We start from the raw sequence: 15,766 nt of genomic DNA, 5'->3' as shown, positions 1-15,766 counted from the left end.
TTTCAAATAAAGATACCAAGAGAATGAAGAACATTTGCTAATATAAGTAAATTAGAAAGTTGCTTAAAATTGTATGCTCTATCTGAATCACAAAATAAAAAATGTGGGTTCAGTGTCCCTTTTAGCTCAGATAGCTAGTAGCACTGTGTATTGGGCCCATGTAGACATAATTTGTCTCATACAACCCACTTCTGACTCTCTAAGAATGTGTAGTGTTAGAATATTGGTTAATATGTTGTTTAAAAAAAAGTAATTATTTTTACTAGGAACATTTTTGCTAAATGAAGTATATTGCAAGATTTATTCTATTTAAAATTGAAATGCATTTGTGCAGATATAAATTGTGACCTTTCTTTCCGTTTAATTCTACCAATAAATAATTAAACAAATCCATTAGAAGCGCTAATTGTCCCAACCATGAATATCTGAGATACTTTGCTGTACACATCACCATAAACGGGATTTTACTGAACCTCAGAATTTCATTTTAAAGAAGAATTCTGAACATAAGGCAGATGCTTACAGTATGTGTACCCAGTAATAGCCCAAGTTACAGTAATGATTATTTGAATAATAATTATACAAGGGCTTCAACCATCCAAATCGTTTTGCAGATGCAGATAAAATGAATAATTTACAGATAAGCGGATTGCAGATGCATAAGGGGAATTATGGACAATTTCCCCCTCAAAATTCTTATGTCTTTGTCAATTCCCTCTATGATTTTTGTATGAATTATTATTGTATATATGTGAAAGAATTCTCCTTGTATGAAGCTAAATCTATTTATTGCCTTTGGCACTGTTAAACATACATATGAATAACATAAATCTATACACTGCAGAGTGTGCTAAGGCATAAAACCTAGACTGTCAAAATGTGTTACAGCGCTTTTTGGCAACTTTAGGGTTAATGCTCTACAACTGTTTTTCTTATTTTATAGTGCATTGTGATATTGTATGGCTGTTTTTATCAAGTGATTCCGTTTTTGTATTTTACATGATTCTGTTTTTCCTGCAAATGTTTTGCAATTTCATTAACAAAATAACCGTTCTGCATTTTTTTATCTGAAGTTTAGAAAACTTACATTAAAGGGAAAAAAAGTCGTTTGAAACCACTGCTCCACTTCTAAAGCATTTCATATGTAGCTTTCAGTTTAAAGGGACGGCAAATTTTAAATGCCTATTGAGCATATGAAACAGCTCTATTTAAAGACATTAAAATAGTATGTGCTTAAAAAATGATGTTAACCTGTTTAATCTGATTTTGAAGCTAACAGGAAGTAATTATCTGTTTAAATAGTGACAAAATAAGTATAACAATGGGAGCTGCCATGTTGTAACTTAGGTTACCTTCTCTGCTGTGGCCAATTAGGGACAGTTATAAATAGGTCACTAGAGTGTGCAGCCAATGGCTGTGTGGAATATAACAGTGTTCTGCACGTCCATTTCTAACAGGAACTGAGAAAGCTCACAATTTCAGAATGGAATTACAGAGAAAGGGTACAAAATAAATAATGAGAGTATATTATAGAGTTTTTTTTATATATATATTTGATTTATCATTTTATAATACCATCTCAAAGTGTTTAATATCCCTTTAATAATAATGTTGATATTATTAGTGCTATTATTAATAATAATAATTTACTTAATCAAAAAAGCAATAAAATAGGAAACCATATCCTATAAAATGAATTATATTTAGGGGAAAAAAAGTTATATATACTGTACATACACACACATGCATACTGTATATTTATACTTATATTCCTTTAATTATAAAGGCACAACTTACAACACTGCAGTATTTTTATTTTCTTTGTGTTCCAATGTTATTTACAAGGGGCACATTCTATAACATCAAATAATGCAGTCACGAATCAATGCCATTAAAATGCTCACTGTCATATGTAACAATAATGTATTGCATGCTTTAAGCACTCTGTTTACTCCCAACGTATGTGGTAAATATAATCTTTTCTATACAAATGCCATTGTAGACCTGAATCCTCCCTCCCTCCCCCTAGCTTATTCTATGTTAGGGTAACTGACAGCCTAGTACATCCCAGTAAAAGAGTAGTTATTTTTAGATCACCCAGGGCCAAATCACTGATAGAACTGCTATATAATAAATGTCACAATGACTGCCTTAAACTAATGACCGCTGTCCTTCAGACAAATAAAAGCAACTAGGAATTTCAATATGACCTTTCAGGTCTGCAACATGGATCACATATATAAAAGGGAAAAGAATGCTACATATTTATAGAAAGATGTGGCAAGCTCCATATAACTAAAAGTGAAACAAAATTCCACACAAAAGTGCCTTTCAAGTGGATAATAGATAGAAATCTAGGAATGGCATTGTGCAGACAGAAAGTTCTTGGTACTATGGAAATAAAAGAATGATCTTATGGGCATAATCTACAGTATGTTATGGTAAGATGCTTAAAAAACAAACATAAAACTATAACCTACTGACTGCAAAACAGTATGGAGATACTTTGTGTTATATTGCAAGCGCAGTGCAATCAGTAGCACAGTGTCATCTTTTGCGCCACCTTATACAAAGAACAATCTGCTATAACAACTGGATGGTTGAATATTTTAACCTAATCATCTTAACGTAGCCAAAACTTTTTTAGCAGGCCCTATACTTTTATTGGAAACCACCTTGTTTGGAAAACATTACTATTAATAATACCTGTACACAATCCGCTTAGCGCATCTTCGACTTAGAACTTGTCTATCCAACACATATAGACTAGAATACTCTAAATTATCCTACTAAAAATAACTTGTGTCTGATAAATCATTTCTGATAAATAGATCCTCATTGTTTTTGCAAGAAATTTCTAACACTGAATTGACTGATCAGTTATATCCTTGTCTGAGGAAGGGACCCCAAAACATTACAAATAAATATTTTAGAAATGTAAGACTGGCGAATGCTCTCAATTGTATTATTATTATTATCAGTTATTTGTAGAGCGTTAACAGATTCCGCTGTGCTAAAATCATGGGTCTAATATGCAAGGTAACAATTAGCGGGGACAAAGGGATAGAGGGTTCTGCCAAGAGTTGCACTGTTGTAAATCAGGTCTCTTGAAGGTGATCGACAGAACAGCTGGGCTCGTAAGCTTACATAATAACGGGGTTCAAGGGAATGACAAAGGAGGAGAGGAACTAAGATAAGAAAATGTTAGTGTATATTGTATGCATCCCTGAACAGTAGAGTGCTTAAAAGTGTGAAGCGAGTTTTGTGGAGCGAGACAGAGAGTTCCACAAGATAGGGGTAAATCTTGAGAAGTATTCTACTGTAATAAGGATACTTGGAACATATATACTTTGCCTGATTTAAATAATTATATATATATATATATACATACACTACACACACACATATATGGCTTGAAATTTCCACTAGTCCACTAGACTAGTAAGAAATTGTAGCAGACAAAAATAGACTTTTTCCTGTATTTAAAAAGAGTGGAGTGGAGCCTCTGGGATAGTAACTTTTAACCCCTGACTAGTAAACTATTTTACTATAATGATATTCAGATAATGTTTCAAAAACTGTTTCATACAATTGATAACAATAGATAAAAGATTTTTAAGCAATAACATTTTTTCATTCTGCTTTAAGGAGTATCCCCTTTAGGTTTGTTATAGCGGTTATAAATGTAAGTCTACTAACACCAACCTTTCAGCTAAGAATGGTGTGAAAGAAAGCAGGCTGTGTGCAATATTGCACATTTTGAGTTAGCATTTCACAAATCAGGGTTAAGGGAATTATGAATTAGATAGGAATTCAAAGAAGTTAACACATCTTATCTGAGAAATCTATGGAGCTTTCAGCCAGTGCTGGTGTTAGATGGAGCCTGTGTCTAGCAATATTGCAGTAAAGTTATATGGTGCTACACATCAATGATAATACACATCACAAATTAAGTAGTATCTAGGTGTTGCACTCACCTAAATAGATTTTTGTTTGTTTTTGTGACTTTAAAATCGGACTGTGTATGTGTTTGAATATCAGTGTGAGTGTATGTGCCTGTAAGTATGTGTGTGTATGTGTTTATACATATGCATGTGTGTGTTTGTATGTGTCTGTGTGTGTATGTACGTGAGTTCAAGTATGTGTGTGTGTATGTATGTGTGTTTGCATGTGTGTCTATATGTGCCTGTGTGTGCATGTGTTTTCAATCTGCATGCATATGTAAATTTACCTCTGTGTCTGTGTGTATGTACCTGTGAGTATGTGTGTGCACATGTGTATGTTTGCATGTGTTTGTGAATGTATATATCTGCATGTGTGTAAGTGTTTCTGTGTGTATGTGCGTGCACATGTGTATGTTTGCTTGTCTGCGTGTGTATGTATATATCTGCATGTATGTACATGTGTTTGCATGTGTGTGTATGTATATATCTGCATGTGTGTATGTCTGTGTGAGCATGTGTGTGTATGTATATATCTGCATGTGTGTATGTATATATCTGCATGTATGTACATGTGTTTACATGTGTGTGTATGTATATATCTGCATGTGTGTATGTCTGTGTGAGCATGTGTGTGTATGTATATATCTGCATGTGTGTATGTATATATCTGCATGTATGTACATGTGTTTGCATGTGTGTGTGTATGTATATATCTGCATGTGTGTATGTCTGTGTGAGCATGTGTGTGTATGTATATATCTGCATGTGTGTATGTATATATCTGCATATATGTACATGTGTTTGCATGTGTATGTGTATGTATATATCTGCATGTGTGTATGTCTGTGTGAACATGTGTGTGTATGTACATGTGTTTGCATGTGTGTGTATGTATATATCTGCATGTATGTACATGTGTTTGCGTGTGTGTATGTATATATCTGCATGTGTGTATGTCTGTGTGAGCATGTGTGTGTAGGTACGTGTTTGCATTGTGTGTGTATGTATATATCTGCATGTGTGTATGTACATACATTTGCATGTTTATGTGTATGTATATATCTGCATGTGTGTATGTCTGTGTGAGCATGTGTGTGTATGTACGTGTTTGCATTGTGTGTGTGTATGTATATACAGTATCTGTATGTGTGTATGTCTGTGTGAGCATGTGTGTGTATGTACGTGTTTGCATGTGTGTGTATGTATATATCTGCATGTATGTATGTACATACATTTGCATGTTTATGTGTATGTATATATCTGCATGTGTATGTGTATGTATATATCTTCATGTGTGTATGTCTGTGTGTGAGCATGTGTGTGTATGTACATGTGTTTGCATGTGTGTGTGTGTATATATCTGCATGTGTGTATGTACATGTGTTTGCATGTGTATATGTGTGTATATATCTGCATGTGTGTATGTCTGTGTGAGCATGTGTGTGTATGTACGTGTTTGCATGTGTGTGTGTGTATATATCTGCATGTGTGTATGTACATGTGTTTGCATGTGTATGTGTATCTATATATCTGCATGTGTGTATGTCTGTGTGTTTGCATGTGTGTTTGTGTGTATATGTGCATTTAAATTATAACTGCTGCCATATCCCAGAAACAACCAGGTGATGTGAGTCAGAATTACCTTTGGGCAAGAGAGGAGCCATAGGTGTCCAGAGGAAGGAACCTGCTGTGTTGTGGGTGGAGTTGGCATGTTGTGAGCAGAGCTGTGGCGATTCTTAAGCAGTCAGGATGGGCAGGAGAGAAGCCATATGTGTCATGTGGGAGGAGCATGGTGTGTTGTGGGTGGAGTTGTCATGTTATGGACAGCGTTTTGGTGGGTCTTAGGACCTTGCTAGGTGGAAGATTGTGTGGTGGGAGCTTTAGCTGAGAATACTTCACAAAATATGGAAATCCTGTCAAATATAGGACAGTTGGTGCCCCTTATTTATGTACACTCTAGAAAATATTTGCTTTGCATGGCCCTTTGAAGTATTTTCTTATATTTTTTATCATACACATCGGTTCACACACGTTTGCTTAAAAAAAAAAAATATGAAAAAAGAAGAGAAATGAATACAAGTTATAACGTTCAGTATCTTACAATCTTCATAAGAATCCAGAACTTCCCACACCAATCTCACATGTTTCTGATAATTAAAGGGGACATTTGTCTTATCCAAAGGCAATTTAGAAATATTCAACTCAAATTTTTTTCAGGCTGTGAAACAAAGGAAACAGCTTATAGCCCCAGGTGTTCTATTACACAAAGAGAATCTCACCTTTTAAGTTTCAGACACAAAATAACTAAGAAAAATAAAGGGAAAACTGTTGGGAAAATGAAACAAAATGAGCATGTTAACAATGCGGGAGATGTTGTGATTTCAGTTGATCTGTTTAACTATTTTGTTAATCTCTAGGGCTGCAAGCTAATTAATTAAATTGTTAATAACATTTTCATTTATACAGTTATTATTTTGGTTAAAGAGATATAGAAGCCAAATGTATGCAGCTGTCATACAACCCCAGTGTACAATTGAAAAGAACTTTAAATGCAAATTTGGTTTAAAAAGGCAACATTCCACCTCTTTTAACATTATATGGGCGTCACAAGTGTATGCCCATCTTTGTGGTTAAAAAAAAAAAGGCTATTGCTGTATACTACCAAAGAGTATGACCCTTAAAAAAGTCTGATTAACCCCTTTGCTACCAAAGAAGGTTGCAAAAGCAAGGGCTGTAGCCGTATTTGACCCCAAGCAGCTTAACTTAAAGGGACATAAAACAAGTTGGGATAGAGACAAAATATAATAAGATGTACTTTAATTACTTTACCTGCAAATGTATAATGCAGTGCCTCGCAATTAACCCTTTCTTTTAAGTTTCAGAATTGTACAGCTCTAACTCCCCCCCCACAATTCCTTCTATGGCTGTATCTATATCTACCCTTGCTTTGTAAAATGCAGTAGTGCACAGTGATGATTATCTGCTGGAGCACACCTAGAAGCAAATAAGCTGCTGTGAACTCAGTTGAAATACAATGCCTGTGTTTCTGATGCTAAACACTGATAAGGGGGGGGGGGATCAGACTACTCCAGCCAGCATGGCTATGTAAGTAATTTTGCCTATTTTTAAAAATTATTTTCAAATACTTGTCAGCAATTTGTAAACAATTTTTTTGTGCAAACAATTTTTACTTAATTAGCGCTTTTAGGATTTGCACAGATCTCAACATGTTTTATGGCACTTTAAAGGGGCATAAAACAGTCTGTAGTGTAAAAAAAACAACAACTAAGCAGTGGGTTATACTTAATAGAAATCAATGCAATGTGTATTATTCATAAATTTTAAAAGGATTTTATTTTTTATTTGTTTTTTTACTTAATTTGACCATTACTTCCTGTTACTGGCCATCACGGGGGCTGTGGTCTCTACAGATAGGCAAAGGAGAAGCTTTTCCTTTGAAGTGTTGCTATGAGATACCTATATCAGCTGCAGTCAGTTTATTGTCCATGCGATGTAGTGGACTTTTGCTGCAAATATCACATGACCATAGAACTTACATTCTGTAATGGTAGCTCCCTATTTAGCTGCAGGAAGAGGCTACACTGAGAAATTCTATACTAATTTAGCAAGAAAACAAGTAAGTTTCCTGTTTATTTATTTCTTACATAATCTGTTTCTTTTAATGTTTACTTTGATGTATCATATCTTTCCAATAATTGTTTATATCCCTTTATTCAGTCATAAAGAGATCATATCACACGTACAGCCTGTTTGTGACCATAAACATCTCTATAAAAGCCTGAGAAGATTTATTTCTACTTTTACTACTTGTTTTTTTACAACTGGAATGTGATCTAGTAAATAGAGCAATGCAAAACTGTGTTCTAGCAATGAGCATTCACTAGATGTTTAAAGGGACATTAAAGGGACTTGAAGTCCAAAACATTTCTTTCATGATTCAGATAGAGTATACAATTTTATGTTTAAATCTTTTATTAGGTTTATTAGTTTTACACATAAATAATACAGTATAATAAATCAATAAGGCATATCCATATAGATATGAGTATAACCATAGGTCCTGACACCTCCACAAATATCCTTCTTCTAATAAAGACCTCTATTCAAGACCTATTATCTAAATAACGATATGCATAAATATACAAAAGTATAAAGAATAAAGAAGACAAACAAGCAAAAGGTAAGAAGAAAAAGAAAAATGAAGAAAACCCAAAGATTCGGTGGGACTGCATCTATCAATATCCAGCTCATAGATATATTATCACTTATCCACCTAATGTGGGATATCTGAGAGAGTAAGAGTAGAGTGGGGAAAGGTGAGGTGGGGTGTGTAGGAAAGAAGTAGAAAAGGGATGAATTAGAGCAGAGTAGGACTCCCAGGCTCCCTCCACCCCCCCCCCCCGATCATTGCAGCTTATGGGTCCTGTATCGCTAATGAATCTCAGCGGGGTCTAAGTAGCTAAGTCACTGTTAAGTGTCCAGTAAAACCAGACTCTCTCAAACTGGGTTTGAGTATCTAGAATTTTAGCAGCTGCTTCATACATACGGTACGTAGAGTATACAATTTTAAACAACTTTCTAATTTACTTCTATTATCAAATCTGTTTCATTCTCTTAGTATCTAACTGAAAACATGGGTGAGCCAATCACAATCAATATATATATATATATATATATATATATATATATATATATGCAGCCACCAATCAACAGCTAGAACCTAGGTTTTCTGTTGCCCCTGAGCTTGCCTAGATAAACCTTTCAGCAAAGGATAACAAGAGAAGGAAGAAAATTAAATAATAAACAGTTAACCAGAGCTCTGAAGCCGCGGTTATCATTCTAGCGCGAACGCGCTAATTTTCAACTCATTACACGAGTAGTAAGTCCAACGAGCGCAAACCCCCATAATAATATAAATACAGGTAAGTATAAAAATCTAATGATTATTTATCATGAGTAACAATATATAACCACACAAACACAAACAAATTTAAATCTTACAGGCGTGCGGACCCCGTAAGATTAACTTTAGAGAGAAACTATAACAATTGTGTAGCTAAAAAACATAAACTAAAACCATACAAAAAAACAAACAAAAAAAAAACATTATTTTTATATTGTTTGAAATGTACTTTTTAGTTTTTGACTTTGCAATGAAACTGTTTTTTTAAATGCACCACGGTACTCAATACAGTTTGGTCCACAATTTTAGAGAATCAGCCTTTGCTCCTATTTTTACATTGTTAGTGTAAATATTTTCATGGAGATTTCCAACTGCAGCTGCACATTATTTTATCCATAAACATTTTCTTGTACTATGTTTTTTTCCCCTATATCATTGTTTGTTGTGAATTTACATGGATTTCTTTAAACTGACGAGATAGTGGGTTATTGCTAATGTCTACTTTGTCTGTCTAGCTATTCATTCCCAAATAAAAGATATAAATTCTATTCAAACCCATAAAAAAGATATTCTTTCACTGAAGTTAGCACATTTATCTCCAATTGCATCTTTGTATATGAATACATTCAGGTTGGATCTCAGAATCTTGGTAATTTCGTAAAATGAAATCTTTCAATTATGGTAAATGAGGTACACACAAGTAGGTGACATTAACTATAAAAATGTTATGTGCTAAGTCGCTGTATGATCACCCACCTCTTTAAATAAATGTTTGTTACAGATGTGAAAAAAAAAATCCATTCAATACATAAGCTGTTTTCAAAGGATACTGCTGAAAAAAAATCCTCGTATTCTCAAATAATACAAAAGGAAGCAGAACAAAGATACAGTCAAACCTGCTAAAAATCAGCTCACAGAATGCTTTCTGTTACTGAAACTAAGCTTTTATTGTGTTAGAGGATCTGTTAAGCTATAAGGGTTTTTTTTAAATAGAAAAAGAGTTCACGCATAGTGTTTGGTAGCTACTGCCATTGAAATACATATCTGAAGAGGCCAAAGTGACACATTTTCTTCAACAAAGCTTCAAATCTTCAAGATCCTCGCTTTATTATAAAAAAGGCGAGTTTGGAGCTATGGTATAAATGATGATATCCTAGCGTTAGCTTAATTCATTCTTTAACTAAACTGAATTAGTTGGACCATCTGTAGAAGGTCTATAATCTATCTAGCCATTGTTCCATATATCTATCTATCTATCTATTTATCTATCTATCTATCTATCTATCTATCTATCTGTTTATCCATTTTGCTTTCTATTCCTCTATCTGTCTGTTTATATATCTATGGTCCAGGTTCCAATCATAAACATGTCACTTAGTTATTTTTCCTTCTACCAACACTCACATGATTAGTATAAACAACTTTATTGAAATATGACAAAAAGCAGATTCTTTCATGGAGATATTGTACTAGGCAAAAAAAATTCAATCCAAAATAAATCCCACCATTTCACTATTTATTAATGCAGCTATAACCTTTGAAATACATGAGTGTAAGGTCTATCTAGCTACCTAATTATATAGGAGCCAATCAAGGAAAATAGCATAACTAAAAAGGAAACACCCATAAGTGGGAAATCTGGAGCCTAGGTCCATTTATATATATATGGATTAAGGAATTAATTTGGGAATAACTTGATACAAATCATATTAATATATTTTGTGATTTGTTTCATTTTCTAGGATTGCTGGGCATATATCAGCATTTCAGGGTCATTTTACTAATGGTGGTGCATTTATATTTTGTATCCCTTTAAACATCTTTGTATCTCACCATTATGTGAATTAAATGTGTTGCAAACAATTGAATGGTGTTAAAAATGCTTCAGCGGAAATATCCTATACAATAAGTTTAGATGATAAAAATTGTTCCATGGAAATGTCTCAACAGTCAATAGCAAAAAACAACTAAAAGCAGTCTGATCAATGTGGATACAGTATTATGTACTATAGGCTGGGGGGGGGGGGGGGGGTCTGTATATTCTGTCTCTAGGGCTTTGAGACTGTTGTTTTTTCAAACCACTCTTATTTCAATATAGAAGTAATAAACATCTGCATCTCTAAGCAGAGCTTGAGTCCTACATGTTTTTCTTTTGTAAGAAACATTAAAGGCAAAAGGTCAGTGAGATCCATTGAAGTTAAGTAATGAGACTATTGACTCCCATTATTAACATTGGTTCATTAAACCTACACTAAATACCAGATATATATATAGATCACTCTCAAACTAACGAATAAAAGGAATACAAACAACTTATTAAAAAAAAAAAGAGAGGCAGAAAGCAGATACATTGAATAAGTGTAGGTTGTAAACTTGTGATATTGTTCTACTTAATAAAAAATACAGTTTTAATATTTTTTATAAAAAAATCTTGGAAAAAAATGTTTTCTGGTGAAATTAAAATCAAGCTATCAATATGATAAATATATATTTACCGAACAGATAACTTTGGAATACAATCTGGATAACATGCTCAAGACTAAATTGTCCAAATAAATCAAAGGCGCTTTATATAGCTGTAGATACAAAGAAGCTCTACAATTAGTTTAGGAAAGTCTACAGAAAAAAAACCTCATACAAAACAACTTCCATTGACACAATCACAATAAGAAAATTATTTTAAAATTAAAGATTAGATTAACGTTCTCCAACATAAAAAAGTAAAATAATGGGCAGCCACGAAATTAATCTAAAAACTCAAAATGAAATAGAACAATGAAAAAAAAGAAGACGAAAACAATGGAAGTGGAGACACCAATGAAAATAAGAAGCCCAAACGCATGCTCTGATGTTATTAAAATACGGATGCATCTGGAGACAAAAATGTTTTCTTTGAACATCCTGTTGGAATGTTCAGTGTGACAGACAGAAAACATGTCTCACCCGGGCTTGTTAACGCTCCCAGTGCGCTAGTCGTTGTGGAGAGAGGATTTGCATTGGTGGCGGTAGCTGAGGTTTGTGCTGCGGCAGCTGCAGCTGCTAAAGTAGCCAAATTCTGTAATTGCAAAGCATTCATGCCTGTGTAGGAGACAAAAGATACCTTCAGCGACAACGTCATGAACAGAACTTGTTTGGTTTGTGAGTGAGTGAATTAAAAAAAAAAATCTGTAATTCATTCCTCCTCATGCAGTGAATGAAATGTGGGTATTGGAAAATCCCTAATGAAAAAAAAAATGAAAGGTTGAGGAATCATGGGTTGATGTCTAACATATATACATATCCACTGTTTTGTGGTAGATCAAATCTGATATCATTTGTAATTTGATCTCATTAAAAATAAAATGATAAGAACAACTTGGAATGCTTGACAAGAATAAAACAGCCATGCCGAATTCTAACAAAGTTCTTTATAAAATCAGAAAGCAGAAATGTAAGCAAAAAAAAAGGCCCTTGCAGAAATATATGACGTTTTTAATGATGGAATGATGAAGAGTTCAAAATAAAATGTTGAAAACATTCTATAAGAGGTCCAGCAACGCTAGAAAGAGTATTTCACATAATTGTCATTGATAAAGAAATGTTTATAATAGAATAAATAAAAAATGATTGATAGATTCATTTTGCACATACTAAGACAATTCTGTACTCTGAAGAGTCTGCCACTGTTTCAAAACATTCACTGTGGAGTAAGTGGCACTGGAGAAGATTGAACCACTTAAAGAGACAGTCAAGTCAAATTTAAATTTCATGATAGAGCACATGATTTTAAACAACTTTCCAATTTACTTCTTTAAATGTGCACAGTCTTTTTATATGCACACGTTCTGAGGCACAGCTCCTGCTGAGCATGTGCAAGACTCACCGGCTATACATATATGCATTTTGTGATTGGCTAATGGCTGTCACATAATGCATTAGGAATGAAAATGTAACTAACTTTTACATTTGTCAGAAAACAATCTGCTAATCATTTAAAATTCAAACTAAGTATTTTTATTATGCATTTATTGAATATGCACCTCTACTGTCCTTTAAAGACATTCTTTACTAAATAATTAATCATATTAAGGTTGTTCTTTGTAAACTAACAAGAAGGCTATTGTGGTTTTAAGAGTCAATTAACGACGTTGTAGGTTCAGACAGTAGAGAAATAATGTTTTCAAGCAGTCCTAAAGGTTAGAAGATTCGTCATAAGGAAGTTCTAAAACAATGCACAGTTGTGCCTCTCTTATGTTTGCTTCACAAGTTCTGCAAGACTACAGTAAAATGGTCCCTACATACAAGGGAAAAAAATATTATTTATCAGTCAAACATGATTCAGCCACTTGAGTTTTGATTAGTAAAAAAAACAAACAGAAAAAATGTTTTTTATTTTTTAAAAAAATCAGGTAACCATAATGCCTTTAAAGGTCTTCTGTAACCCTGCAAACCTACCTTCCATCAAACTTACTCAAAATAATTTCTTTAATAATTCAGATAGAGCATACAATTTTAAACTTTCCAATTCACTTCTATTATCCAATGCTTCATTCACTTGGTATCCTTTGTTGAACGAGCAGTAATGTACCACTAGGAGATGGTGGAACACACCGGGCGAGCAATGATGAGAGGTATATATGTACATCCACCAATGAGCAGCTAGGCCTTAGTAGTTCATTGTTGACCTGACCCTACTCAGGTAAACTTTTCAACAAAGGATACCAAGTGAACAAAGAAAGATAAACAGTTTAAGTAAGTTTTCTTTCATGATTCAGAGAGAGAATACAATTTTACACAACATTTTAATTTACTTCTATTATTTAATTTGCTTCATTCTTTAGATATCCTTTGCTGAAGAAATACCAATGCACATGGGGGGGGCGAATCACACGAGGCATCTATGTGCAGTCACCAATTAGCAGCTGCTGAGTCTATTCAGATATGCTTTCAAACAAAGGATATCAAGAGAATGATGCAATTTAGATAATAGAACTAAATTGGAAAGTTGTTTATAATTTCATGATCTTTTTAAATAACGTCCCTTTAATACACTACATAAAAAAACAACAACAAAAAAAAATCCACAGCTGAAGAACTTCAGGTACCTGTTACATTTGTCCTTATTGTATTATTTGACAGATGCATACATAGGAGCCTATGTATCAAAGGTCTTGCGGACCTGATCCGACAGTGCAGATCAGGTCCGCAAGACCTCGCTGAATGTGGAGAGCAATACGCTCTCTGTTCTCAGCATTGCATCAGCAGCTCACAAGAGCTGCTGGTGCAACGCCGTCCCCTGCAGACTCGTGGCCAATGGGCCGCCAGCAGGGAGGTGTCAATCAACCCGATCGTACTAGATTGGGTTAATAAATTGGGGTGATTCCTGTCTGTCTGCTCAGAGCAGGCGGACAGGGTTAAAGAACAGCGGTCTTTAGACCGCTGCTTCATAACTGCTGCAGAAACACGGGCCCTTAAGCTCCATACAGAGCTTGATAAATGGACCTCATAGACTAAAATGACTAATATAACAATTATTATAAGCTCTGCAGAAGAGCATCATCCTCCACTTGTATTCATTTAGTTTGGTTAGTCTGTTTTATGTATGTTTATTTCTTTTTAGCATGAATAAGTGTGATTGTGTACTTGCGTACTCAAGGACACCCAATTGGCTTACTCTATACAAATAAATTATAATAACAATAATAACAATAGGCTTTCCTTAAAAATCTAATCTATTTTTTGGGTTTTGAAATATGTTGGAAAAACATATTCTCTTAAAGGGATGAAAGTCAAAATGAAACTTGCATGATTCAGATAGAGAGTGTAATTTTAAAACACTTTTGAATTCACTTCTATTTTCAAATGTGCTTCGTTCTCTTGGTATCCCTTGTTGAAAAAGAATACGCACATATCCTACACTAGTGGGAGCTAGCTGCTGATTAGTATGTGCACACATTTGTCTCTTGTAATTGGCTAACTAGATGTGATCAGCTAGCTGCCAGTAGTGCAATGCTGTTTCTTCAGCAAAGGATAACAAGAGAATGAAGCAAATTTATAATAAAAGTAAATTGGAAAGTTGTTTAAGATTGTTTGTTCTATCCAAAATGTTGGGGTTTCCTGTCCTGTCCTTTTAATTAATCACTAAGGGGCTTTTTTCAAACAGGAACAATCTTAAAGGGACAGTATACACCTATTTTCATATAACTGCATGTAATAGACACTACTATAAAGAATAATACGCAGAGATACTGATAAAAAAATCCAGTATAAAACCGTTTAAAAACTTACTTAGAAGCTCCCAGTTTAGCTCTGTTGAAAAGGTTAGCTGGAACACCCACTGAAAGTGGTTGTAGAGCTACAACAACAAAAATAGACCCTCACCCCCCATCCTCTGTATATGAAAAGACTCTAAACACAAACAGGAGCACACTGAAGTAGAAATATATCAATATACTTCCTTTGGGGTTTGAAAATTAGCCCAATGTTATTTAAAAATAAGAAAAACTATACATTTAAAATAAAACAAAATAAAACTGTATAGGCTATATAAATGGATAATCTACAAAACATTTATGCAAAGAAAAATCTAGTGTATAATATCCCTTTAAACTGTGCAGTTAACATACGACAAATAGTGTATACATATTTTTTTTTAATTTCAGTGGAAAAAGGTCAGAAATTTGTTAGCCTTTTAGCTATAAAACGTATCACCTGTATATCACTTTTGTAATTTTCTTACAAAATGATTTTTTTATAATTAATAACCTGTTATTATGTTAAGTGTAATTATTTTAATTTTCTATTTCTGATTTTAAATTTTACCTTCCATATTAAAAAGTAAGCTTTATTTTTTATACACAATTTTATGGAATAATATCTATAAACCAAAAATGCATATTATGATGTATTTTTATTTTAA

At 33.7% G+C, this 15,766-nt stretch overlaps 1 protein-coding gene across 19 annotated transcripts in view; it reads right to left on the bottom strand.

The window, feature by feature from the left end:
* The window catches only part of CELF2 (CUGBP Elav-like family member 2), a 639,346-nt gene that overhangs the window by 51,757 nt on the left and 571,823 nt on the right, over positions 1-15,766 (bottom strand). For 15 of the 19 annotated variants that reach the window (XM_053716441.1, XM_053716446.1, XM_053716442.1 and 12 more), the window contains one exon: positions 11,812-11,946. The exons of the other annotated variants lie outside the window; for them this stretch is intronic. In XM_053716441.1, the coding sequence (XP_053572416.1) occupies positions 11,812-11,946 (135 nt within the window). The remainder of the gene's footprint in view (positions 1-11,811; positions 11,947-15,766) is intronic. 19 annotated transcript variants of the gene reach the window in all.

This window comes from Bombina bombina, chromosome 6 (genome assembly GCF_027579735.1).
Source record: "Bombina bombina isolate aBomBom1 chromosome 6, aBomBom1.pri, whole genome shotgun sequence".
NCBI lineage: Eukaryota > Metazoa > Chordata > Amphibia > Anura > Bombinatoridae > Bombina > Bombina bombina.
Note: the sequence above shows the minus strand (reverse complement) of the source record. Positions and strands in the feature narration are given on the sequence as shown.